Consider the following 27538-nt stretch of genomic DNA (forward strand, 5'->3'; position numbering starts at 1 on the left):
TGTTTGTGGATGGGTGATGGTATCTGCTGTTGGTATAGCTGTTTGTGGATGGGTGATGGTATCTGCCGTTGGTATAGCGCATGCATGCTAAGTTCATTCTTCTAAGCCAATAATTAATGAGTCTCAAGTTTTGGGCGGTGTATGTTCAACAACCTTCTTTTTTACCGTATAATATATACAATGCTTTAATGCCATGTTATAGATAATACTTAACCTTAGATTAGGAAAATATTACCTGAGATTTAAAAAATATTTGGCGCTAAAGTAAATACAAAAATAAGTATAGCACACGTGATTTGACGCATTTCCTTGTCGGCATCAGCCATTCAGCCATCATATCACATGTGGTGAGCGTGCGATTACCGGGCGGCAGGGTCGCGGTTTCTTATTTATTTATTTATTTATTGTCTTCATTCTATTTCTAAGAATATTAAATTTGATATCTAATTTGAATTTGATAAATAGCTCAGCACATATAAACTGTGGTGGAGAGAAGGTTCCGAAGCGGTGTTGTTAACCTCGTGTCGTGTTAGACCGGTGTTAACCCGGTGTTAACCCGGTGTTAACCGACTCTCCGTCCCTGTTTGAGTTTGGCGGCCTTTTTGTTGAGTTCTTTAATAATGGTCACGATGAGTTAAGGCGACATTCGGTTTGGTGTGTTTTAATGGTCGGTAAGGTGTGTAGTTGACCATTTGTCCTGTTGCTTGGTCAGTCAAGTGGAGCCGGTGTGAAGAAATCTCGAGGACATGGGGATCCTGGAGAAAATCTCGGAGGTGGAGAAGGAAATAGCACGGACTCAGAAAAACAAAGGTGACCACTCTACAGGGTTTGGGTTGTTAGGGATTTCATTTTCACTTTAAAATGTAAGAACCCAGGTTTACCATCAGGAGCTCACTCTGGGCGGTGTATTCGTTCGTAGAAGATGTTCATTTAGATTGTTGCACCTGGCTCATGATGCTGGGATCTCCGTGGCTCATGATGCTGGGATCTCCGTGGCTCATGATGCTGGGATCTCCGTGGCTCATGATGCTGGGATCTCCGTGGCTCATGATGCTGGGATCTCCGTGGCTCATGATGCTGGGATCTCCGTGGCTCATGATGCTGGGATCTCCGTGGCTCATGATGCAGGGATCTCCGTGGCTCATGATGCTGGGATCTCCGTGGCTCATGATGCTGGGATCTCCGTGGCTCATGATGCTGGGATCTCCGTGGCTCATGATGCTGGGATCTCCGTGGCTCATGATGCTGGGATCTCCGTGGCTCATGATGCCGGGATCTCCGTGGCTCATGATGCTGGGATCTCCGTGGGTCATGATGCTGGGATCCTTTAAATTGTAGGATTTTGTTTTTATATACAAAATATCTGTATGACTAATTGTTATAAAATGAAATCGAAATTGCTAAAGTACAAAATTAATATTGTTCCCCTGGCCACTGAAAACACCTGTCTGTTGGTTTGTTGGTCTGGTCTATTAATCTGGCTCTGTCTGTTTGTGATGCTGGGAAGGCTAACCCCCGCTCTAGCAGGGAAAATGGCCTTTAAAATGCATGTTTGTGTGTGTGTGTCTGTTTGTGAGCAGGGTATCTCAAAAAGTTATGGACGGATTTGGACGAATTTTGGTGGACAGTTTGGGTGTGTGATAAAGACAAATTAATTTGATTTTGGTGAAGATCCAGATCTGAGGGTTTGTTAAATTTTTAAGTGATTCTTCACCATTGAGAGATAAGACAAAAACGATACATAGCATGATATTTCAAAAAGTTGTGGATGGATTATGACAAAACTTGGTGGATGAGTTGGTTAGGTGGCAAGAACAAGCCATTTGCATTTTGGTTCAGGTCCGAATTCAGACTTTACCTATCAGTGGGATGGATACAAAACGTAAACCTTTAAGCCAGGCGGAGATATGCGCTCTACCGAGTGCCATTCTCTTTGAAGTTTTGATGACTATTCCATCATTGCTTTTTCCACAGATATTTAATCTCATTTACAAAAGAAGGCAATTTATTATATTTGGTAAAGATTACATCACTCCGAGCGATTTGTTCAATGACGTGATTGCATGGTTTCAGACTGCTGATTGGTCTGATTGATGGGATACTGTGCCACCTCCCATGGGGAAGGGTGTGGTATTCAATTGGTACATCATATCTGTTGGAAGAGGGGGTGTCTATCCGAGTGCTACAGGGGATGGGGATGTCAGTTTTGAGTAAAAACAGCGTTGTGATTTTTGAACTTGTGGGGGTATCCCCTGGGTACAAAAGCATGGAGATGAACAGGAAAACAGGAAGAAACACAGTAACCTGCAACCAAGGGGGTTGAGTTGGGAATGATTGATGGAGGTGACGCAAGGTGCAGTGCATGGCCTGCTTGATTCTTCTTCTTCTTCCTAAGTCTGCTCTCAGACCAAACTCGGATGACATTGATCTTCAGCTTCCAGTCTTCTCGATCAAGCATTACTGTGTGCAATTCAGTTCCTCTGTCTCCAGGGCTGTATTCTTCAACATGTTGTAGTTGAGAGCTGGTCTGCTCTACTTCGTCTTCCCTGTTTTGGTGTCAAGTCGAAGAGTGGAAACGGCTTTATTACTGATTTAAAAGTGTTGCTTGTTTCAGCTCTCCCTGACATAACTTGCTTGAAATATGCAGAAAGACAAGATGGGCAAAATGTGTAATAGGCAGTGCACGTGCCCCGTGCACGTGAAGCCAAAAGCAGGGTTAAGCGATTGGTTGAATTTGTCCGTGCCTGCAACCGTCGGTTTATGATCAAGGAACAACTTGATTTCAATTGCATGTTATATTTAGAATACTAATTAGAAAACTAACCTGTAGTTTAGCAGTACTTTGGCACTAATAACTAATGTGACGTGTTAATAAGGTGGTGTAAAAGACGGTGCATCAACGGCGGTAAACGTCTGAATTTTTTTCTTTCTACAATCTTTAAAATCTTTATTTTATTTCGATTTAATTACGTACTTCAATACTGTATAACACAAATCGCCTTTTTGGCACTTTCACAACCCTTCCGTTTCGCAGTACTTGGATAAAATATTATGGCATTTTACGTCATGACCAATCAAGTTTGCCGCTCATAAACCGCACCCATGCCCTTGTTTCTCAAGACTGCGTGGGGTAAGGTGTTCTCTGAACTCTCTAGTTTGATGTTTACTTGGTTCACGAGTTATCAAGTGACCACTATATTCGTCATGTGTGTGCGTCTGTGTGTGTGTGTGTCTGTGTGTGTGTCTGTGTGTCTGTCTGTCCGCAGCATAACTACCCGATGATATCATCCGATCTTGATGAAACTTGGGTGGGAGGTTGATATCATGATCTCGTTGTGTCCTGCTTAGAGTGGGCGTATTGCGCCCATTGTGGGCGGAGCCATGCCTGAAAAAGATGTCTTTTTAGGGGGTAATCGAGTTCAAGCTACATCTTCTCCGAGGGGTTTGGTGGAATCTGACAGGTTTCGATATTTGGTTACACCAATGTCGTGTCTAGCCGGTGGAATCTGACAGGGGTTTCGATATTTGGTTAGACCAATGTCATGTGTCTAGCCCCATGGAGCTCGATTTTTCATTTTTTTTTTTTTTTTCATTTCATTTTTCACCGAATTTTCGGTATTGTGTAGCTAACTAACCTCATAACTGATTATACATTATTTTCTATCTCATTTCAAGGTCAGTAACCTTCGTTTTGACATTTCTGGGCCTGGCCTGTCCCGGCCTGTTTCGGTTATAATCCGTCTTTTGTCATTGAATACCGCTCGCTCGTGAACCATCGTCGTCTCCTGACTTGTCTTTTTCTTTTTCGCTTCTGTCTCTCATCCCTTTGGCAGCGACGGAGTACCACCTGGGTCTGTTGAAAGCAAAATTGGCGAAATATCGGTCACAGCTCATTGAGCCACCCAAGTCTGCCAGTGCCAAGGGCGAGGGCTTTGATGTCATGAAGTCCGGCGATGCAAGAGTGGCTCTTATAGGATTTCCTTCTGTGGGAAAGGTCGGCCTCTACCTCGTCCACACTTGTGTTATGTATTACTATAACATCGATGAGTATCTTTCATTACTACATCTAGCTTTCTACTTGTACATAACACAACCTATCCTTTGCCTGCAGTCCACTTTCCTCAGTCTGATGACATCAACCGAGAGTGAATGTGCCTCTTATGAGTTCACGACCCTCACCTGCATACCTGGTGTTATTGAGGTAAGTGGGGTTGGACAATCTTTGAACCATAAAGCTTTGATAATCAGCCAGTTGAGGATACTGTACAGTGATTCTCGTGGTACGCTACGCAATAAGTGATGGTCGGTGGTGTTTCTTTCCTGATAAAAAAAAAGAATAAAAGTTTGCTGTCGGGACTTGTGATTGGTGCAGATTGTTCTTTTAAAAATGGCCGAGATTACCTTCCTACTAGGATTAGCAACCCATGTGCATTTCGGGGATAACTGGGGCAGTCATCGTTCGCATCTTGTAACTCGTTTCGGGCAATGATAAATAGGAGTGAAAAGCCAAGGTAGTTCTGGAGGCCATAGCACAGGAAGACGGGTGTGACTGGTGAAACTACGAGTTGACATTGGTGATGCCTTCCAGGTGGGCTTTCACCTCTCTGCTTACCACGTTTGTGAAAACGAAAACTCGTCATGGTGAATGACCTGGTGATCCATTTCACCACCATTGAGACCATTAGAACAAATCCGATGTAAACTCCCTCTCTGAATTACAGGGTTACCGACGAGTGACATTTTGTGCGTCAAGTGCCGGTGTCACTTTAGAGGATATTGGGCTTTTATTGTAGTTGAGGTTTCATCACTCTGCTGCTGAATCGGTTTCTTGGCAAGGGTGGTTTGCCGTTGTCTGCCCAGTCGTTAGTCAGGGCAGGTATTTCTTATCTGTTCAGGATGCCGGCGATAACTTGCCTTCTCTGTGTGAAAGACACCACGGGATATTTAACGTCCACCAACAACTAGTGTGGGTAGATATCAATGGAGACAGTTCATAGCCAAGTCGAGATGCCAACTCAGGTTAGACAACTAAAAGGTGAGTGTACGTTCATACCTCTAAGCTAACCTGCAAGCCCTCTGTTTTTTAGTTGAAGGTCAATTTTTGATGTCGGAGGATGTTTACATTTTATGACATCGTTCATATTTTAACAGTTGAACTTTTACAGATTTTAGTGACAGCTGAGTTTCAAACATTTTGCCGAAATAATAATCGACCAAAATGATTGTTCTGTTATTATACAGACAGTCCCCGGGTTACGAACGCCCGACTTACGAACGCCCGACTTACGAACGCCCGACTTACGAACGCCCGTACTTACGTACCGACCTCTGTTAAGCCTATTATTTGAATTTTTTGTTGTTGTTGTTGTTGTTGTTGTATACAGAATCGAGGCTCGTGAAAGAGCTAACATTTATCACACAGAAAAAAAATCAAACAGACACACAAAGTATATAATAAGGGGAGCGGTAGAGAAGAGAAATATGAGAAAAGCTCTGTTCAAGCCACCCTTGATGTTTACTTTAAGAAAATTGACAAGCACCAGGTCCATCCTCTCCAACACCAGGCCCATCATCTCGGAGAGATATATCAAGGTATGATCGGTTCAAGGTTTGCAAGACATCAATTGGAACGAGAGTAAGTGTTAACCTTTAATCATTATCTTTTCTTTTCTATCTAAACAGTTTAAGAAATGTTTCTTTCATGTTTTTTTTATACCTATAGATGTTTTCGATAAAATATATACCATATACGAACACAAACATTTGACTAATTGACATTCGATGTGAACCGTACGTAACTGTTCCGACCTACATATAAATTCGACTTGCAGACAGACTTAAAAACGGAACTCGTTCGTAACCCGGGGACTGCCTGTACTGTAACAGTCGACCATGGGTGGACTCGAGGCCACATCTTCTACTCGCTTGGTCACCAATTTGCCGATGGATATTCCTTGGTGGTCGCCCGCCGGAAAAGCTGAACAGATCTTTATTTTGAGTTCCGGCAGACAGAAACTCCGGGTCCCGCCGCCTACAGCCAGTTCGATTGTCTTATGGGATGGGCTGAGCGATTACCAGGGACGAACCGCTGCGTTTTGGTCATCCGAACGAGGGCTTTCATGCCAATTTTATAACCACCATGGTCTTACCCACGCCGTTAATTACCCTTTCCATTTCATGCTGACACGCCAGTGGGGAAGACAGGATTTATTAAGGAAAGGAGTTGAATGAACAAGAATCAAATGCGCTGATCCGTTATTCCTTTACTATAAATAATTCCCACAAGACTTTGATGGCTTGCATGGTATAACTTGGGGCCCAGTCACTCACACATACTAAGACAGGATTAAAGATCATGAGGCAGAAACCTTTTCACACGCAATGCTTGCGTGGTGAATAAATGGGTTTGTGGCGGTGCTCTCAGCGGTTGGGAGATGGCTCGCAAGGTTGCGTCTGGGCTCGTGGCTTCAGCCCAAGGCACACGTGCTTTTTACTATCTGACTCTTGGACTGTCGGACTCAAAAGTTCGCTGTCGGTGCTTTACTTCTCTGCCACCCTTTTTACCTGATCCCTTTCCACTACTCACTCGCATGAAGCTCTCTTCGTGGTTCTGCCCACTCTCAATTCATTCAGACTCCGACCGACTGTCCGTTTCCTCCCCGTCCCTCAGCCTTGTATCACCTCGTGACGGTGCGTAGCTGTGCACTCATTGGCATGCCTCACAGCTCCTGTGGTTTACAGCAGGTCCACAAGATTGCTATTCCCAGCATAGCGCTTTCCTTTATGCAAGGCCCTGCCTTCCATTCCTCAAGGGGAGCGAGGATGATGAGGATGATTAGGTGGGGGGGGGGGGGGGGGGCTGGATTTGCTGGCTTGCGGAACTATAAACGATTTATTAAAAGAAACACAGACAGATTACAAAGGGAAACAACTTGAAGGATTAATGTGGGTGGGAATTTGACACACTGTGAAAGGGAAGGGACAATGTTTATTTAGCTTCTGAAAACGCTTTGACACATGTCCTATCATATTCTGCAGTCTACACAGAAACTACACACTTATGCTAGACGTTTATTCATGAAATAACTACTCCCATTGCTCCCGACGGCCGTTTCCACAACAATATATTTAGGATTGCAAAACAAAACTGCTGCAAGTTAGCACAGATTGAGCCATTCTGCACGAATTTCTGTATCTTGGATTACCTCGATTATGTGTGTGTGCATGCGCGCGATATAAATGTAGCAATTTCTACCCCCTGTCCTCTTGATCTTCTTAGTGATTGGTTGATTACTTCTGGCTGCTAATAGGAGTTTAATTGTGGAATGTGTGCTTTTCTGTTCTGCAGTACAATGGTGCAAATATCCAGCTCTTGGATCTACCTGGAATAATAGAAGGGGCATCACAAGGTACAGAGGGCAAAAATAAATCAAGAAGGGAGACCTAACCATATCGATGAATTATGGACCCAGCTAAAATACTTTAATTATTCTGCTGTATAAATATTCTGGCACTGGTAAGTGGTAAGATCCTGGAAGGCTCTTTGCTGCAGTGCTGACCTGACTGTGCTGGCAGGTTATCATGTGTTTTGTTTGCTTTGCACGTAGGAAAGGGCCGGGGGAGACAGGTGATTGCTGTGGCACGGACATCCGATGTTGTCATCATGATGCTGGATGCTACCAAGGGCGGTATACAAAGGTGGATGTGGTGGATCAGCATGCAGCTTATTTGGTGGAAAAATGCTGGGGTGTAAAAAAACCCCCAAAAAACAACCAGACTGCACTTTGGGTCAAACGTTTTATTTGTCCTAATTAAAAGACACTGGCTTAGTTTTCTGGATGTATCCAGAAAATTTCTCGCAGCAAAGAACTGAAAAGCAATCGATTGTCCAGATAGATTGTCCGGGTGACACGTCCTATACAAGCATTCGGGGTGACACGTCCTATACAAGCATTCAAGGTGACACATCCTATATAAGCATTCGGGGTGACACGTCCTATATAAGCATTCAAGGCGACACGTCTTGTATAAGCATTCGGGGTGACACGTCCAATAAAAGCATTTAGGGTGACGCGTCCTATATAAGCATGCAGGGTGACACGTCCTATATAAGCGTTCCAGGAGACATGTCCTATATATGCATTCAGGGTGACACGTCCTTTGTAAGCATTCAGGGTCCTATATACGCATTCATAGGGCATGTCGCACATCCTATATACGCATTCATAGGTGGGGAGGGTGGCGGGTGTGTGAGGGAGGGGAGGAAGTTGCAGTTAAATTTTGGAATATCTTATGAACAATCACAACATATTAGGCAGTTATTCCATAGTTTTCCACAAACAGACAGACGGGTGAAAACATAACCTCCATCCACCTTTGGTGGTGGAGGTAATTAATTTCAGGCATGTTGTGCAGTTGACTGTCATGCAGGTGACCATGTAACAGAAATATGAATGAACTACACAGTCAGAATGACCTATCATCGCTCAGCATTTGCCACAGAATAACTGTGATTGACACGCTTCTGGGGCCAAATATACGAAAATCATCTCACAGAAGGTTGCCGAGTGATACTTTTCATTTAATTGACAACTAATTAAAACATGCAGTGGTGATTAAACATAAATTTAGGGGTATTCTCTCACCTTTAAAAAAAAAAAAAATCTCAGAGCTGTTGTTGCACCCAGCAAAGACCACACTACAGCTCGTAGGCTGCATGCAGTTAGTTACAACTACAACCAAGAAAACACTAATGTTGTAGAATGTGATCCACGCCTCGTCATGTCGGTGACAAAACTTTTGAGGACACACATGCCACTGCTGTGAGTGCTTGGAGATGTAACCCAACACCTTTAATTATTGTTTTTATTGGTAAATACAGTAATATGTGTTAGTAACAGGAAAATGTGAACATTTCCCACTTCAGTGCTTGAAAAAATAATTAAAACAATAATAATAATAAAAACCAAGGTCGATTGATTTTGGTTACCCAGGTTTGAGACACGGAATTTTTGGCTGTGTCCTGACTTTGTCACACAACCATACACTAATTTGTCATATATTTTGCCACAAGCTATTTTTAAATGTAGGGAATGTATATTTAATGCCAGAATAGCTATATTTGTGCATGTCAGTTATACTGGGCACACAAAAGTCGACAATTTAATTATGGGACAACGTTGGGCCTAAAAGTGTGGAAATGTGCAGGTATGTGGTTGTTGTGCAGCGTGATCATGAAATGACTGAACGTCATCCGGGGGTTCTGTTATTCACAGGGGCTTGTTGGAGAAGGAGCTCGAATCTGTTGGCATCCGGCTAAACAAACCCAAACCACACATCTACTTTAAGGTAACGGCATGTTGTCTTGACATTGAAATTATTTATCGCACAGTTGAGTATTTCTGGTATGTAATCTTCATTTTGCTTTTTTGCAGCAAAAAAAGGGAGGTGGCATTGCCTTCAACTCAACGGTGCCTCTCACCATGTTGTCAGAAAAGCTCTGCCAGCTCATCCTGCATGAGTACAGTATCCTTGATGGAACAAGAGCATGATTTAATCATGCTCAACATGAGCATCTCTTAGGCATGTTCTTTAGACGTGCTGAACATGTAGAATGTCTGCATTGCATTTAAAGCAGTATTTTAAAAATATGCCCTGGCATTCAATTGGCTAGGGAACATCGTTTTTAAATACTCTAAATGAGCGCACTATTCTATGCCCATTGCCCAATTCCCCAAAGCGACCGTTGCACCTTCATGTTTGTACTGGCAATGCACAGGGTTTTGCTCGTTACGGCAGTTGTAGCTGAGAAATTAGCATCCATGGTTCCACTACGTTTTGTGTTTTTGCTACTTTGTAAATATCAGAAGCACCCGCTTCCTACTGGAGCCACCGGGGGAGGTCGTGCTAATGTCCTTATGATTATTAGTACCATAGCACAATACCCACTCTATGGGAGATTTTGTTCCAAGCGTGCAACACTCTTCTCACACATCCCTTTATTTGGGCGGTGTATTGGCAACGGACCGATGCCTCATTCCAGAAAATAAAAAATAACCCGGGATTACATATATGAAGAAAAAACATGCGTACTGCTCATGTGCATATATAATACATTATGGTTATATAGCTCGGATAATTCCAATTGCACCCGCATCCTTCCAAATGGAAGAAAATGCCAAAATGGGCAAAACAAGATTTTCCTCAAACTTGATGGAATCAAATGAAACTTGCTTGTGCATAACTTCAGGGTGCCCTCATTAATCCCTGAAAGTTTCAGCTTCCAAGGTTAAATCCTCTTCTCGGAGTAGATGAAGCATACACACTCTCCATTTTATTTATTTATATATATATATATATATATATATATATATATATATATATATATATATATATATATATATATATATATATATATATATGTATATATATATATAAAATAAAATATATATATGAAAAAATGGAGTGTGTCGTGGCCAAAAATATTTGACAAAATTATTTGGTCTCCACAATTCTTTAACTCACTGTTAATATTACAGAACCTTTGTTTATGATTCAGAACTTAATATATCCTTTAAAATCAGAAAATAAAAATAAATGGCATTGACAAAATTATTGACACCTGAGACTTAATAGTTGGTAGCCTTTGGTTGGTAGCCTTTTGCCTTTGGACAAAATAACTGCAGTCAAGCACTTCCTATAGCCATGAATGAGCTTCCTACACCTCTCTACTGGCAGTTTGGCCCACTCTTCTTGTGCAAACTGCTCCACTTCTCCCAGATTTGAAGGGTGCCTTCTCCCAACTGCTGTTTTCAGATCTCCCTACAGTCGTGGCCAAAAATATTGGCACCGTTGCACTTTTTTCAAATAATGCACCATTTATTCCAGAAAACGGTTGAAATTAAAACTTTGTTGAAAAAAATATTTTGATAAGTTCTGAATCATAAACAAAGGTTCTGTAATATTAACAGTGAATTAAAGAATTGTGGAGGCCAAATAGTTTTGTCAAATTTCAACTTATTTTTGGAGGAAATTGTGAGTTATTTGAAAAAATGCAAGGGTACCAATATTTTTGGCCATGACAGTTTATAGTCGTGGTCAAAAATATTGGCACCCTTGCACATTTTTCAAATAATGCACCATTTCTTCCAGAAAATTGTTGAAATTAAAAAATATTTTGGTATCCACATATTTATTTATTTGGTTTGCAGTAGAACAAAACAAAAAGAGCTGAAAAAAGTACTAAATCTTAGCTTATTCCACACAGAAATCCTAAAATGGCCCGGACAATATTATTGGCACCTTTTGGAGGTTGTTAGAAATAATTAGATTTCAAACAGGTGATTCTCCTTTACTTTGGAATTGAACTCACCTGTGGTGAGTTGCAGGTGCCTGCAATATAAAAATCACTCATTCAACCAGTTTGAATGGAGAAAAGGAGTCATTCTGCTGTTTTATGTCACTGTGTGTACCGCAATGAGCATGGAGAAAAAAGAGAAAACCAGAGAATTGTCTGAGGAGGTCAGACACAAGATTGTAGCCAAGCATGGACAATCTCAAGGCTACAAGTCCATCTCCAGAGACCTTGATGTTACTGTGTCAACCGTACGCAATATTATCAGGAAGTTTAAGGCCATTGCACTGCAGCCAACATTCCTGGACGTGGCCGCAAGAGTAAACTTGATTGAAGATTGCATCGAAGGATTGTTCAAATGGTAGAGAAAGCACCTCAATCACTGCCAAACAGATTCAAGCTCACCTTCAGAAACAAGGTACGACAGTTTCAACTTACCATCTGTCGCCAACTCAATGAAAGGGGGTTCTATGGAAAGAGACCCAGGAGGAACCCACTGATGAGAGAGAGACATAAGAAAGTCCGACTGGAGTTTTCCAAAACACACCTGAACAAGCCAAACTCCTGGGAGAATATTCTGAGGACAGCTGAAACCAAATTAGAGCTTTTTGGCAAAGCACATCATGTCTATGTTTACAGAAAACAAAATGAAGCCTTCAAAGAAAATAACACCTTCCCTACAGTCAAACATGGAGGAGGTTCGGTGATGTTTTGGGGTTGCTGTGCTGCCTCTGGCACTGGGTACCTTGAATGTGTGCATGGCATCATAAAATCAGGAGATTACCAAGGCATTTTGGAGCGCAATGTTCAACCCAGTGTCAGAAAGCTGTTTCTCCGTCGAAGGTCATGGGTCTTGCAGCAAGACAATGACCCAAAAGAAACTTCAAAAAGCACCCAGCAATGGTTCAAGACAAAACGCTGGACTGTTCTGAAGTGGCCAGCAATGAGTCCAGATCTAAATCCCATTGAACACCTGTGGGGAGATCTGAAAACAGCAGTTTGGAGAAGACACCCTTCAAATCTGGGAGAACTGGAGCAGTTTGCACAAGAAGAGTGCGCCAAACTTCCAGTAAAGAGGTGGAGGAATCTCATTCATGGCTATAGGAAGCGCTTGACTGCAGTTATTTTGTCCAAAGGCTGTGCTACCAAATATTAAGTCTTGGGTGTCAATTTTGTCACACGCCATTTCTTTTTATTTTCTGATTTAAAAGGATATATTAAGTTCTGAATCAAAAACAAAGGTTCTGTAATATTAACAGTGAAATAAAGAATTGTGGAGACAAAATACTTTTGTCAATTTCAACTTCTTTTTGAGAAAATTGTGAGTTATTTGAAAAAATAAGTGCAAGGGAGCCAATATTTTTGGCCACGACTAGACGTATTGAGAGGCAATTTTTAGATTGACAAGGAAATTTGTTTAAGGAAAATATTTTTTGAAAAAGTATATTATACATCTGGCCTTGCATGATCTGACGTCACTGCAATGGAAAAAATGTAAAATATACAGGATACTCTGACCTGAGCCTCAAGAGAGATCGTCTTACCAGTGTATCAATAATCCTGGACTCGGGCAAGCATGCACCCGTTTACGTTGCCAGACCAAAAGGTGAATACTGGACAAAAGGACAAATATCCTGGACAAAAGGTAAACATCCCTCACTCAAACCCGGTCACACAGAATTGGCACAGGTTTGAATGTCGTATCATAATACGGTTTGAATGTCGGTTTAAATGACCTAATATATTTGTGTGCGTTGTCGTCCTTTGCCCCGAAATTATTGTGGGCATTAAGGTTATAAATAATTGGCACAAACCACGTGTTTCCCATTTAGCGTGTGTTGTCTGTAATTGTGCTCATAATGTGTGATGCAAACGAATTACAAATGAATCCTCTTAACAAGCGCGCCCTTCTTCTTCTCAGTCCTGTTCAATGCGCATTTCCCAAAGAGTCCTCTTACAACGCGCGCGCCTCCAACAAGTCTCGTACAACCAGCGCTCTCCCATCAAAGTCTGTGAAAGGGCTTTTCGCTCGCTTTTTATATCTATCCGCGCGATCGTGGACCATTGCTTTTCGGTACAGCGGTAACTGGACACCCATGACTTCCTTAACCTGACACTTCAGAAATCTTCAATGCGGAGGTATTATTGCGTGAAGACTGTACAACTGATGACTTCATAGACGTCATTGTTGGGAACCGTGTTTACCTTCCCTGCATTTACGTAAGGGCAAGCTGCTTGCAGCCACAAGGTCAATCGCAGGAGCCTTTTCTTGCAAGTTGCTGGTGTTTAGGAAAGTGGATGGAATATGGCAAAGTTTCTCTGAAATTGTATTTTACTTGTAAGCTCCTTGCTTTTTTGTGCATCAATTTTCACATTTATTTATTTTCAAATATGCCAGATTTTTGCACAGGTACAGATTTCCTTCTTTTGTAAAGGTCGAATACGTTTGAGCTTTTTTTAAATTTTTTTATAAAGATTTTTATTCTGACATCTTTATTAGAAATACAAAGCTGTTTGAGTGCCCATTATTGTTAAATAGCGACGTTGAATATCTTTGCATTTGTATGTGAAATGTTTTCATTTTACACATGCATTCACTCACATAATATATACTTTGCCATTTTAGACTTTTGTTTATTTATTTTTGTTTCTATTATTTATACTTGTTCACCTTCCCGCCCCCCCCCCCCCCCTGCTTGATGAGTACACAAGATGGCGCCCATCTTTCTTGCATGCTGTATTTGGCAATCAGATAAAAGCAATCTTGATTTTTTTTTTGTTCCACAAAGTACGTTGGCATAGGTGTATCGGCAAGTACGGTGAATAGACTTGAGCCAAGATTTATTTAATTGAATCATTCATTTCACTTGTATACTGTGTATGTCCATTTAGATTACTGTGTACTTGTGTTATGCACGTCTGATGTTCTTTGGAATTTGATTTGTCTCGACAGGTTTACAACAAGATAGACCAGATCAATATGGAGGAGGTGCAGAAACTTGCTCGTGAACCCTGTAGTGTCGTTATTAGGTTGGTAACTCCCTCATCTGGCCTTGTAATGTTAATTTAATTTATAGAGGAATTGACAACCTCGAAATGTACCTTAATGTTGTAATTTCAAAACTAATTTTCCATATCTCGCTGATTGCAAATGTTGCGAACATGCTGGTCCAGCTTTGTTTAAAGATGAAAATTGATGCATTTGTAGCTCTGGGTCAATCGTGTGGTGTTCCTTATGTCTGCAAGTCCTGCTGCGACTCGGCACATTGGGCATAAGCGAACAAAGCCGGAACTACGTTCTGCATTCCTATTGGTTTATTGCTATGGCTTTGAAAAGGGCATTAGGCAATGCTCCATTATGGAAAGAGATTGGTGTAGTCTGGGTTAAAGCAACATGATGAAGCTGTTGCACAAACGTGACGATTGAGCTGCGGTATGCCTGGCCTACATCGTGTAGGCCTTCAAGGCTGTCCATTTACTGGTTTGCAATGGCTTGCTGCAAAAGCATACAACTCAAACCATTCTGTGAGCTCTCGGAGATCGTTAAGCACTTTGGATAAATTGCCATCGTGGGCATTGTAGGTCATTCCCAGCCTCTTGGAATATTTCTTATTAGTCAATCAACTCATTGTGTGTGTGTGTGTGTGTGTGTGTGTGTGTGTGTGTGTGTGTGTGTGTGTATGCGTGTGTGTGTGTGTGTGTGTGTGTGTGTGTGTGTGTGTGTGTGTGTGTGTGTGTGTGTGTGTGTGTGTGTGTGTGTGTGTGTGTGTGTGTGTGTGTGTGTGTGTGTGTGTGTGTGTGTGTGTGTGTGTGTGTGTGTGTGTGAGATATATGTTTGTGGGGGGTAGGTAAAAGGATCCCATAGTAAAGGTAGAACTGTATAGGATGGAGCTGACTGTGGATATGGAGGAGAAATGTCAATGTACTTAAGTAGGGAAACTGTAGCTTAAGATTGTTTGTGTCTTCACACGAGGAGAGAAGCAGTGTTAATTAGTGTAGGGATTGACTAATTTCCCCAGTACGTGATTTCTCCTATAATTTTGCTTTTACGTTTTGCTGACGAGGCCGGCCATGAAAACCTCTTTTAAACAACAACAACCACCGCCGACAGAACCGAAGCAGAGCCGATCGGACTAAGCCCTGCCCAATGGACCTAATAAGGAAAAAGGCCACACCTACGGAGTGGTGTGATTGGGCGTGGGTGGAGGGGTGGAGAGCCGTCAAGCCATGTCCTGAATGCCCTGATTGGCGGACATGAGTGATGTGAAGAAGAAGAGTGCGCCTCTCTGCCGGTTTTTGTGCACTGTGAAGAAGGGCGCCATTTTTGTGCTGATCGGGAACGTTCGTTTGCTGACCAGTTGGGCGCGTTCTTGCAGAGCAAGGAGCTCTTGGCATCGTCGGTGCCAGTCAAGGGAGGTTTTCGCGACTGATGGGCTCGTGGTGGGCTGGGGTCCACGTTGTGCTTCACCCCACATGCTTCCCCCGGACGGCAGACGGACACGAATGAGGGCTGTCTCGACGACTTGCCTCACGACCCTTGGCGCCTTCGGCGCCATCTTGTGTACTCATCAAGCGGGAGGCTCTGATCCTCGTCACCACCACTCCTCAAAAAGGGCCACTTGACACCAAAGCTAAGTGCCCCATTAAAAGGATTTTATTTTATTTCATCATTCACCTTGTCTGTTTTTGAGTCTGTATGTGGAGGTACCTCAGTTAGGAATTAGTTCACCTCAGCATTAATTTTATTCTTTGGGTTATTTTCATTAAACTCATATTTGTTGCATTTCCATTCGTGTTTGCGTGTTTTGTGGTTTCGGAATAAACCCTGTATTCCGTTCAGGTAAACGCCTCGCATCCTTCCATCTCGCACTCACAATCACCGCCGTTTACGGCTGCCGCCTCGGGACTAAGACTCGGCTATGTCAATGGTGATCTTGATCGCCAACGACGTGACAATATGTGTATATATATTGTTACAGACGCGGTTTTAGATGTTAGTTTACCGAGCGGTTTGGTATTACCGCGTCCGCACAGGTACTCCCCGATTAGAACCCTATCCCGCCCGATTCCACTCGAACGTTGGCCAAATCGCGCTATGCTAAATCAATGAAGGAAAGGACACAACGGCTGGGATTAATGCAACGACACAAAGGTACAGTTCTCAAGACCTCCGGAGGAGGATATAATTGGTGATGCAGAAACGGGTAGATTACACGGTAAGAGGTAAAGCACAGCAAGATGGGCACTTAGACACAGTCTTATCTATCCCCGACAGACCACAGACAAACGGGACAAGACTGACTTACACAGGGATTGATGGCGGGGAAGGACAGGCAGTCGATAGCTCAAGGTGCACCTTGGCTCAGGGACAGGATACAGCACGGTCCGGTCCAGAGATGCGGGGAGGTATTTCAGCGCTCGGAGGTGGCGACTTCTCTCTCCAAGCTGGGGGCGCATCTCACGTCACCTCCCTCTTCCTGCGCATGTCCAGCGGGGAGTGACACGCCCTCGGCTCGTTAGCTCCGCCCCAGATGGAATCGGTCCGCCGCCTCCATTGGGTGCGGGGGGTTACCGGGCTCCGCCCTTGACGAGGAGCTGACAGCGAGCCCCTGCGTGGTAACCCCGTCGGAGCACATGTTCAATGGCGGCTAACCAAGCCGGAGTGAGGACGCACACTCCCCGCGCCGCCGCCGCTGTTGTTGTTGTTGTTGTTGTACCATGAGGAAGAGCTGCGGGGAGGTATTGGGAGGTCCTAAACTTTCTAACGGTGCCATACAATCACATTCTGGTGCAACGAAGAGTCAGAATTAATGGAAACGAGTCCTTAACTGACATAGACTAAGAATAACTAGCAAGATGTCCTATAGTTGTCTACGTGAGATGCGGTGAACCTGGGTGCGACATTTAATGGGGGAAATAGGGGAAGGTCGGTTCTACAGAGTGTTGTTTACAGAAAATGGGACTAGGGAATGGGGGATTGGGGATAGTTGGGAAGTATTGGGGAAATAGGGGAATATTTACAAGCGGATATGGATGGAGGCCAAATCCCATATCCGCAACAATATATATATATATATATATGTATATGTATATATATGTATATGTATATATATGTATATGTATATATATGTATATATGTATATGTATATATGTATATATATATGTATGTGTATACAGTGGTACCTCGGCTTACGAGTTTAATCCGTTCCGTGACGGAGCTCGTAAGCCAAATCGCTCGTAAGTCAAAGCAAATTTTCCCATTCAAATGCATTGAAATGCTATTAATCCGTTCCAGCCTCAAAAAAAAAACACCAATTTTTTTTGTTAGGTGCTTTTAAATAACAAAAATGTACTTTATAAATAACAAATAATGTATAAACAAGCACGACCTCGTATATACTGTACATAATACAAGAGAATGTAAAGAAATAAACTGGACCTCTATCCATGAAGATATGGAGAAGTTGTTGTTTGTGTGGTTGAAGGAGAAGCAGCTCGCAGGAGATACCGTGACCGAGAGCATCATGTGTTTGAAAAGATTGAAACTCGGATATCGAGCACGGACCACGAGGTGTTTTTTCTTTTTTCTTAATCTCGGTTTCAGTGAACTTTTGCTCTGTGCTCACGTGTACTGTACCTGTACCTGTAATGGTACGTCAGAGGATGGCACCTGTTGTCATCATATTAAGTGCAAGATGTTCTGCATCGTAAGTTGGTACACCGTGGTCTTTCGGCGGTGTTTAAGCCGGCCGTCTTGGCTTCTGTCACCATTGGCATTGAGTCTTTCGATGTAGGTAGGTCGTTGTGTGCCGGTGCCTTGGCCGAATTCCTTCATTGCTGCATTGTTAGCTCACCTGGTTTTTTATACCACATCTTTGGTTATCGGACCAGCGAATGACGTCATCTCCAAAGTATGGCTTATTCTCACTTGTCTTGGACGATCTTCTACTTCTAGCCTTCCACCGTGCATTTGGTGTCCACTGTACTTACTGTACAGTGCCTGGTAAAATTGATGTAATGGGTTTTTGACCGTCAACGCCATGAACCGTCAACGCCATGAACCGCTAACACTCAAAAGCCCATTTATCGCGCCTTATAAAGCAAAACGCAAACCGAAAGCCATGCCTCTCAAGCGAGGCGTGCTTCCGTGGTCACGTGATCCACAGGTGTAGCTCATTATACCCGCACGCGCGACACGCTTTGGCGGTCACGTGACCAGCCACTCTGGAGGCGGGGATCCCCGCCGATGACGTCACCGGCTGGAGCAAGGAGATTCCTCGCTAATGTATTTCGACGATTGCGTGTTTTATATCCAAGCAGAGATGCTTTCACGGCAAGATAACCACGTGACCGGAACCGGAAGCCACAACCGGAAAATTCAAAAAAATAAATTTTTTGAGCTCGTACATCGGATCTCGGCTCGTATCCCAAAGCAACAAACCGCCCGAGCGACGGCTCGTATCCCGAAAAACTCGTACGTTGGGGCACTCGTAAGCCGAGGTACCACTGTATATGTATATGTATATGTATATATATGTATGTGTATATATGTATATGTATATATGTATATATATGTATGTATATATATGTATATGTATATATATATATATGTATGTATATATATGTATATGTATATATATATATATATATATATGTATGTATATATATGTATATGTATATATATATATATATATATGTATGTATATATATGTATATGTATATATGTATATATATATATGTATATGTATATATATGTATATATATGTATATACACACACACACACTACCAGTCAAAAGTTTTACAACACCTCAATTTTTCCAGTTTTTATTGATATTTACGCAGTTTAATGTCTCAATGTACTCTGAAATTAAGCATAGAACAAATAAACAATTGGAGATAAAAAAAAGAAATCATAGAATCATTTTGTTTAACAAAATTTAATTAATTTTTGACTTGGTAAAGTAGCCACCTTTTGCAGATATAACTGCCAAACACACTCGTGGCATTCTTTCGACAATGAAAATCAAATATTGTTCGGGAAGCTCTTCCCAACACTGCTGCAGCAGTTCCCACAAATGTGTTGCACTTGTAGGTTGCTTTGCTTTCACCCTTCTGTCCAGTTCATCCCAAACCAGCTCGATGGGGTTTAAGTCTGGAGACTGTGCTGGCCATTCCATGATTTGAAGCCTATCGTCTTGTTCTTTTCTTTGAAGGTGGTTTTGACATAGCCTGGAGGTGTGTTTAGGGTCATTATCTTGCTGTAGGATGAACCCCTGACCAATTAGGCGTATACCAGAAGGTATTGCATGGCGCTGCAAAATGCTGTGGTAGCCCTTTTGGTTCAGGGTGCCAGTCACTCTGTGCAAGTCGCCGACTGGATTCAGCAAAAGAGCCCCAGACCATCACGGTTTCCTCCTCCATGTTTGACAATTGGTGTCACACACTGAGGAACCATCCTTTCGCCTACTCGACGGTGTACAAAAACCCTGCGTGATGAACCAAAGATTTCAAATTTTAATCCATTGGTCCATAAGACCTTCTTCCAGTCTTCAGAAGTCCACTGGCGGTGCTTCATGGCCCAGGCAAGCCTCTTTTTCTTATTTTGCCATCTTAGCAATGGCTTTCTTACTGCCACTCGACCTGTCAAATCTGCAGCTCGAAGTCTTCTCTTCACAGTTTAAACTGAGACTTGCTTACTTCGACCAGTGTTAAGCTGTGCTTGAAGCTGTTGTCCTGTGAGCCACCTATCACGCAAGCTGTTGACTCTCAGAAACTTGTCTTCTGATTCTGTTGTGGCTTTGGGTCTGCCAGACCTCTTCCTTTCAGAGTTTCCTCCAGTTTCCAATATACCACTTCCTGCAGTGCAATATTGTCCAAGTAATGCTTCAGAGGGTGTAGTAACAGTCTGTTCCAATACTGCTTTTATACAGACAGGGAGTTTTGTAATCAAGTAATCAGCAGAGGTTGGGATACCTGTAGGAATTGTTTGCATCAACTTTCAAGGCTTAATTTACTTACATTGCTGCAGAACAGCTGTAAGTTGTTAACCCATTACTTGTTCCTTGAAGAAGGCCTTTTTTTACAATATAACTGTGCAATTTACATTATTTTCCCGTTTTTGCTAAGTTTTTTTTTTTGCTAATACCCCTTTTCATATTAAATTTAACGTACCACTTACAATCAAACTTTATAAAGAGGGGGATATTATTAATATGGTAATTGATAAATGGGGGTATGATATGCCTGAGTTAGGGTATAATTGGTTCTTTTCAATAAACTTGGAAGACCTACAAGATTTTATTTGGTCCCGTAAAGAAGACTATTACCCCCTTGGTGACCATAATGCGGTATGTGGAAACACAATTAGTAGCCAACTAATGCATGAGTTAGGAAGTAAAAAATCATATGGTAGCATAGCGATGGTTTGTATGACAAAGAGTCAAGACAATCGTATAACTATACAAAGTCAGGGAATACAATCAGATTTGGTGGTGGGGAGATGGAATGGTATTACCTGTCATAGTATTAATCTCATGTATATTTCAAAAACATAAATGGTTGTTTAATTTGAAATTAAATAATTTCAAATTAGTTTTTACCAATTCTATGTATTCACTCCTCATCCCTTGCTACCCTTACCACCTCTTCTATTGTTGTCTCTACTTCCTCCTCTTCCTTTGTTTGCCGTGCTACCCTCTTCTCCTCTTCCCTTGCTTCTGCTACCCTCTTCTCCTCTTCCCTTGCTTCTGCTTCCCTCTTCTCCTCTTCCCTTGCTTTTGCTTCCCTTATTTCCCTTGCTCTCCTTGCTCTTATTGCTTCCCATTTTTCCTTTGCTGCCTCTGCTCCTGCTCTTGCTTTAACTGCCTCAGCCCATACTTTTGCTACCCCTTCCTTTGTTGCCTCTACTTCCTCCTCTTCCTCTGTTACCCCTGCTACTCTTGTTTCCTCCTTTATCTTCTCCAAGTCCTCCTTCATTTTCTCCAAGTCCTCCTTCATCGTCTTCCATTCCTCCCTGTCCTTTTCTTCCTGCTCCTCCTTATCCCTCTCTTCCTTCTCCTTTTTCTCCTTTTCCTCCTTCTCCCTCTTCCTCCTCCCTTTTTACCCTTAGGGCATCTCCCCAGAGTACATTATACATATATTCATCTGGATTTTGAGCTAATCTTGTATTTATAATTATTTTTCTCGCAATAGGGTACCAATAGGATTTGTTCACATCTTCGAAAAGACTTTTATATTTCATAACTTTGAGAAGTTCATTTTTATTTAATATTTTAAGCAGATCTCTCGTTGTAGGTTTTACAATATCTGTATATGGCCAAGCCTTGATTACAAACTTTCCCTGTTTATGTTCCAATTCATAAGGAATTAAAAATTTTACTCCCTTTTCTTGCAAGTATCCTTGAATACAAAATTTAAATTCTCCTGAAGTAGTTTTCTTGCCATTTTAATATAAAAAAATATTATTTATCTTCAATCGGGTCAATAAACATTTTTACAGTGCCTATAATGCTATTACAACATAAAAATAATGGTTTGGGGATATTATTCTCATTCATTTCTGTGTGTATTGCAATAGGATTATTCGAAATAGAGCCAAGTTCCCCAATACACGTAAATTGTTCTGATTTAAAATAACCGTGATAATCTAATTTATTAGTTAGCCACTCCTCATCCCCCTCTATTTCTGTTTCTGAAATAGTGAAAGAAACAATCTTTTTTACCATATGTGCCATCTCAAAAATAAAAGAAAGAGTATTATTTCTACATTTTATTTTGATGGTTGGCGTTTTAAATGATTGACAAAGCGAATTAAAACCTGATGGCGAAATGGGGGTTGGAGCCGTTTGATACGTTTGAATATTTACGGGAATTATATTTTGGACAGATTCTATATTAATTCCCGGCCACGTACTAGAATTATCGACCAACGACTTTACATCAACGATAAATTCAAGGGGTGTTTCCATTTTAAAAACGAGCTCTGCTTTACGTTTGATACATTTGAAAAACTTTGATGTGTAATCCAAGTCCAATGTGAAGCATATCCGTATGGTTGTAATAATATTCCTCGAAGCAATCGCGGGGTAATATAACTTTGATCAGTATGTTTTGCGTCGTATACGTTTCAAGATGTAAACCTTCGGTAGTTATCGTGAAACAAACGCTATTCATGTTATTATATAACGATTCAAGCAGGGCTTTAAACTTGTTTGAATGTTTTGATCGGGCGTAAAAAAGCATTACTTATTTTAATAACGCAATGTTTCTTTATATTAAAGATCAATTTTTAAAATAATTTATTTGCTAAGTTTTGTCTTTTGTAACTCTTGTGAATAAAATGACCCTAAGATTTCTTCTTCATGTAAATCATATAACTTATAAGTCCAAGGTACTGTATCAGTTACCTCAACGATTTTAAAAAGTTTATTAGTCCATCTCTTTGTATAACCCTTCTCAAAATGACTTTTCCACCTGTATATTCTTACATCACCACCAACATTGAACTTTGGTTTTTTCAAATTAACATTCTTTTCATATTCTAATTTTGTAACTGTTTGTGCTGGTTTTCCTTTAGTAGATGAATGTACCGCATTGTTATAATTATCAACAATATCCTGAATTTCCGATACCCATTGTTGAGAGCCGACTTTTGTGAATTTTTTTATACAGCCTCTCTTTCAAAGTACGATTAAAACGTTCAATAACAACTGCTTTTCCTTCAATAAATGTACTGTATAATGTAATGCCATTCTCTTTAAGAAATCTCATAAATATGCTGTTGTAGGACCCTGTCCCCTCAACGGTCCACAGCTTCTTTGGTTTCCTTTTACTTTTATTAAATATCTGTTGGAAGGCTAACATCAGAGTATTACCTGTCTTGTTTTTCAGGGGAACAACCCAGGCAAATCTACTTCTCAAATCAATAAATAATGGTTGAAGCATATTTGTACCCTTTATCATTATTTAGTTCAATTAAATCAGCAGACCAGATGTAATCTACACCTTTGGAATAAACCTTCCTTCGTTTAAACTTTGTGATCATGGGTTTGTGTAACTCATTCGCTAAAATGACTCCTTCCTCAGGTTTAATATCATCCTGAGGCAGTTGCCCTGAAACAACTTGCCTTTGCGTCTTGGAAGGCAAATCCAACTGAAGGCAATCTCAGTTCCTTCCACCAAGCTCGAAACAAGTGTGTTTCTACCCTCAGGAGTGCCAGGAAGCACTATCTCTCCACACTCAAGATTGAACTCTCAAACCTGTCTCCTTCCTGCAAATCCTGGTGGCATCTGGTCAAATCCGTTTCTGGTGTTTGTTCCCCCTCCATCCCCTCCCTTACCTCAAATGGCTACACAGTTGACACCGCACGTGACAAAGCCGAATGCCTCAACTCTGTGTTTGCCTCAAAATCTTGTGTCCCAAACCCATCTCTCTCTGTTCCCACCTTTCCCAGTCGAACCCAACTGCTCCTGGACTCTGTGTCCTTCTCTCCTGACAAGGTGGAGAGGTTTTTATCAAACCTCGACTCTGATTCTGCAACTGGACCAGATGGCATCAGCCCTCGGGTCCTAAAATCCTGCTCTGCCGCTCTATCTCACCCTCTCTGTTCTTTTCACCCTCTCTTTTGCTCAAGGTCATCTGCCAGCATCTTGGAAATCAGCAAACATTACCGCTTCACACAAAAAAGGTGCAAAAACAGATCCTTGCAACTACAGACCAATCAGCCTGCTCCCAATTATCAGCAAAGTCATGGAATCCATCATTGCTTCAGATATCAAATCCTTCCTCTTCTCCAATGGCTTGATCTCTGATCATCAATTTGGATTCAGACCAGGTCATTCTACTCTGGACATGTTGCTTCTGCTGTCTCAACAATGGATGGAGGTCCTCAATGCCAAACAGGAAATCAGAGCTGTCTCACTTGACATATCACGTGCCTTCGATACGGTCTGGCACCCAGCTCTGCTCACCAAACTCACCTCCTATGGTATTCAGGGAAATCTCCACTCATGGCTTGCGGATTTCCTCTCTGGTCGTAGGCAACGTGTGGCCCTGAATGGATTTCTCTCATCTTCCCTTCCTGTTCTGGCTGGAGTTCCCCAAGGTAGTGTTCTGGGCCCTGTGCTATTTCTGGTCTTCATCAATGATCTCTCCGACTCTCTGGAAAATCCTCTCTATCTCTTTACTGATGACTCCACTATCTGCCGCTCCATTCCTCATCCCCTCAGATCGGCAGTCTGCAGCCTCCTCACTCTCTGCAGACCTGGACAAAATCAGACTGGTCAAACAAGTGGAACATGTCTTTCAATCCTGACAAATCTCACACTCTTACAATGTCTCTCCGAAAGGACCGACTGGACAACCCTCCCATCTTCAACAATCCTCTCCAAGAAGTTCTGTCACTCAAGCTTTTGGGTCTCACTATCTGCCATGATCTTTCTTGGGAAAGCCACATTTCCAAGCTGGCCTCCAAAGCCAGTCGCCGACTGGGCATCCTCCGTCGTGCGAAGTCCTTCCTTGGCACACCTGAGCTTCTCACCACATACAAGGCTTTCATCCACAGCTCAATGGAATACTGTTCCCCCCTCTGGGCTGGTGCTCCTGCCTCACACCTTGCTCGGCTTCACGCTGTTGAGGCCAAAGCTTTCAGAATCATTGGAATCTCCTGCGATGTAGTCAACTCCGAGGGCCTTTCACTCACTCACCGCAGGCAGGTTGGTGGTCTTTCTGTCTTCTACCGACTCCTCTCCGGCCTTGCTCCCCCAGCTCTCTCTGTGCTCTCTCAGTGTCCATATGTTTTATACCTCTTCCACCTCCCCCCAAGCCCTCTCCCTCCCACAGTTCTCTCGATGTCCCTGCTCTCAAATGTTGTGTTTGTGTCCTTCTCCCTCTCTCCCCCATCTTGTCTACCGCTCCCCTTATTTTGTGTTTTGTGTGTCGGTTTGTCTTTTTGTGTGATTAATGTTAGCTCTTTCACGAGCCTCGATCTTGTATACAAAAAAAAAAAAAAAAATCCTTGGAGGTTAGTAGTTTTTTAAGGGGTTTGCCCTGGGTGGAACACCTTGAAGGGGCAATTCCAAGCCCTAATCTCCGTTTAGCGCCTATCATCTTCTTCACGATAAACCTATCAACTTTCTCTCTCAGCGTTGGATTTTGGATCAAAGATGAATTATACAGCATTTCTCTGTCAGCTTCATGTTTTTCGTCCAACGTAGTGGCAAGACCATAATCAATGTCATGCTTCATACACACCTCATCAACCCTGTTTTTAGGTTGAGACCAAGGTTTAGGGTTGCGATCCTCATCTAGTCTTTTATCTAAGTTTGTTCCTGGGCCACAGAATGAATACCTCGGTAGATGTAGTTCCCCTAGAATCCTCATTGTTGTAAACCTACTACCTGACAAATACTTTTGTATATCACCTCCGCTTTTCGGTGAGATGAATTGACACTTTTTAGTCCCGCATATTACACATTCTCCCCTTTCATCAACTCTATTCTTTTTATTTATATCGTAGGAGATATTTTTAGATTTAGTTTTGTTTTTGCACTTGATACAATAACTCATTTTATTATTAGATTAATTTTTTTTTTATTATGTACATGTTCCCATTAGAGGGACAATAAATTCCATTGTTTAAAATAAACCTTTTGTCATCATAAGCCTCAAGAGCTTTCTTGTTCACCTCCTCCGTATATAATTGACTAGCTGAGGTACCCGGCTTCGCCCGGGTTGAATAAGAATAATACAAATATATGATGAAAAGAACATGTATATTTTCGAGCAATATCACAGTACATTTCCTACATGACGTTTTTTCAATTTTCAGTTTCTCAAAACCTCTGGGTATACAACATTTCTGGTTTTCTTACGTGGTGCCAAGACATAAAGATTGCTTGGTTTTCCAACCCTCGAGCAGCCCACATACAGCTGGCCATGGGCAAACACTTGTTCTGTGAAGTTCAGGCCTACAACCTTCATTGATTGCCCCTGCGCCAGAAATATGTCTTGAAATATTCCTGAAATAAGTTGTTGACCTTTTCGCCTATGTTAACCTCAAAAATAATTGGTGGTTTAATTCAGTGATCTGATATGCAAATCCTCTTCAAATTTCAAGTCAATGAGATGAAAATTGACGATTTTAGAAATTTGGCCCATATTGATATTTTCACCTTTAGACCTCAAAAATAATTGGTGGTTGAGTTAGGTGACCCGATATGCAAATCCTATCCAAATTTCAAGTCAATTGGATGAAAATGTAGGATTTTAAAAACTTCACCTTAAGTTGTTGACCTTTGGCCTATGTTTACTTTTTGGCCTATGCTGACCTCAAAAAGAATTGGTGGTTCAATTTCAGTGACCTGATATGCAAATCCTCTTCACATTTCAAGTCGATCAGATGAAAGTTGAGGATTTTAGAAATTTGAAATTGTTGTTGACTTTTGGCCTATGGTGATCTCAAAAATAGTTGGTTGAATTCAGTTTGCTGATATGTAAATCCCATTCAAATTTCAAGTGAATCGGATGAAAATTGAGGATTATAGAAACTAAAAAAAAGAGTGGTTGACCTTTGGCCTACGTTGACCTTTTGGCCTACGCCGATCTCAAAAATAGTTGGTGGTTTAATTCAGTAAGCCGATATGTAAATCCTATTCAAAGTTCAAGTCAATAGGATGAAAATTAAGGATTTTAGAATTGAGGCTGACGACTGTTGAGAAACTCAGTTGGGAGGTTTACTGCCTGATCTTCATGTCACTTTGTCAAGAGAATCATAATTTCTTTCATGACCGGGCAGCGAACGTCATTATGTGCGACTTTACATCACTCCTACGGACGTGAAAACATTTGTTTTCCTTAAAAATATATTTAAAATAAATAAAATAGTACATAAATTACCAATAAAAGAAGCTAAAAAAACAATTTAAAATACAATAAAAAGCACATTAAAAATATATAAATATGTACATACAGTATACTGTACGTACGCACAACCGCTGATTCTCATTCAAAACAGAGGCGACGTACAGTATTCCTTTACTGTGTCTGTGTTAGCCATGGGTCCGAAGAAGGATAATGCTAGTGTTTCCACGCGTAATGTGGTTACGATCGACGATAAGGTAAATCTGATTAAAAGGTATGGAAAAGGTGGAAAAGTGTCGGTGATAGCGCATAGACCTTATCGCGA

The 27538-nt window shown here is 41.7% G+C and overlaps 1 protein-coding gene across 2 annotated transcripts in view; it reads left to right on the forward strand.

The window, feature by feature from the left end:
* The first annotated feature begins 287 nt into the window (after positions 1 to 287).
* Positions 288 to 27538, forward strand: part of DRG2 (developmentally regulated GTP binding protein 2) — a 39191-nt gene continuing 11940 nt past the window's right edge. Inside the window, exons 1-10 of one of the 2 annotated variants that reach the window (XM_068127260.2) lie at positions 288 to 347; positions 713 to 810; positions 3834 to 3994; positions 4112 to 4201; positions 7349 to 7409; positions 7608 to 7698; positions 9276 to 9348; positions 9435 to 9525; positions 13476 to 13573; positions 14307 to 14383. In XM_068127260.2, the coding sequence (XP_067983361.2) occupies positions 747 to 810; positions 3834 to 3994; positions 4112 to 4201; positions 7349 to 7409; positions 7608 to 7698; positions 9276 to 9348; positions 9435 to 9525; positions 13476 to 13573; positions 14307 to 14383 (806 nt within the window). In that variant the 5' untranslated portion in view covers positions 288 to 347; positions 713 to 746. Of the gene's footprint in view, positions 605 to 712; positions 811 to 3833; positions 3995 to 4111; positions 4202 to 7348; positions 7410 to 7607; positions 7699 to 9275; positions 9349 to 9434; positions 9526 to 13475; positions 13574 to 14306; positions 14384 to 27538 lie in introns of both variants that reach the window. The other variant, XM_078785435.1, reaches the window with a different exon arrangement.

Source organism: Myxine glutinosa, chromosome 10 (genome assembly GCF_964187855.1).
Source record: "Myxine glutinosa chromosome 10, kmMyxGlut1.1, whole genome shotgun sequence".
Taxonomy (NCBI): domain Eukaryota; kingdom Metazoa; phylum Chordata; class Myxini; order Myxiniformes; family Myxinidae; genus Myxine; species Myxine glutinosa.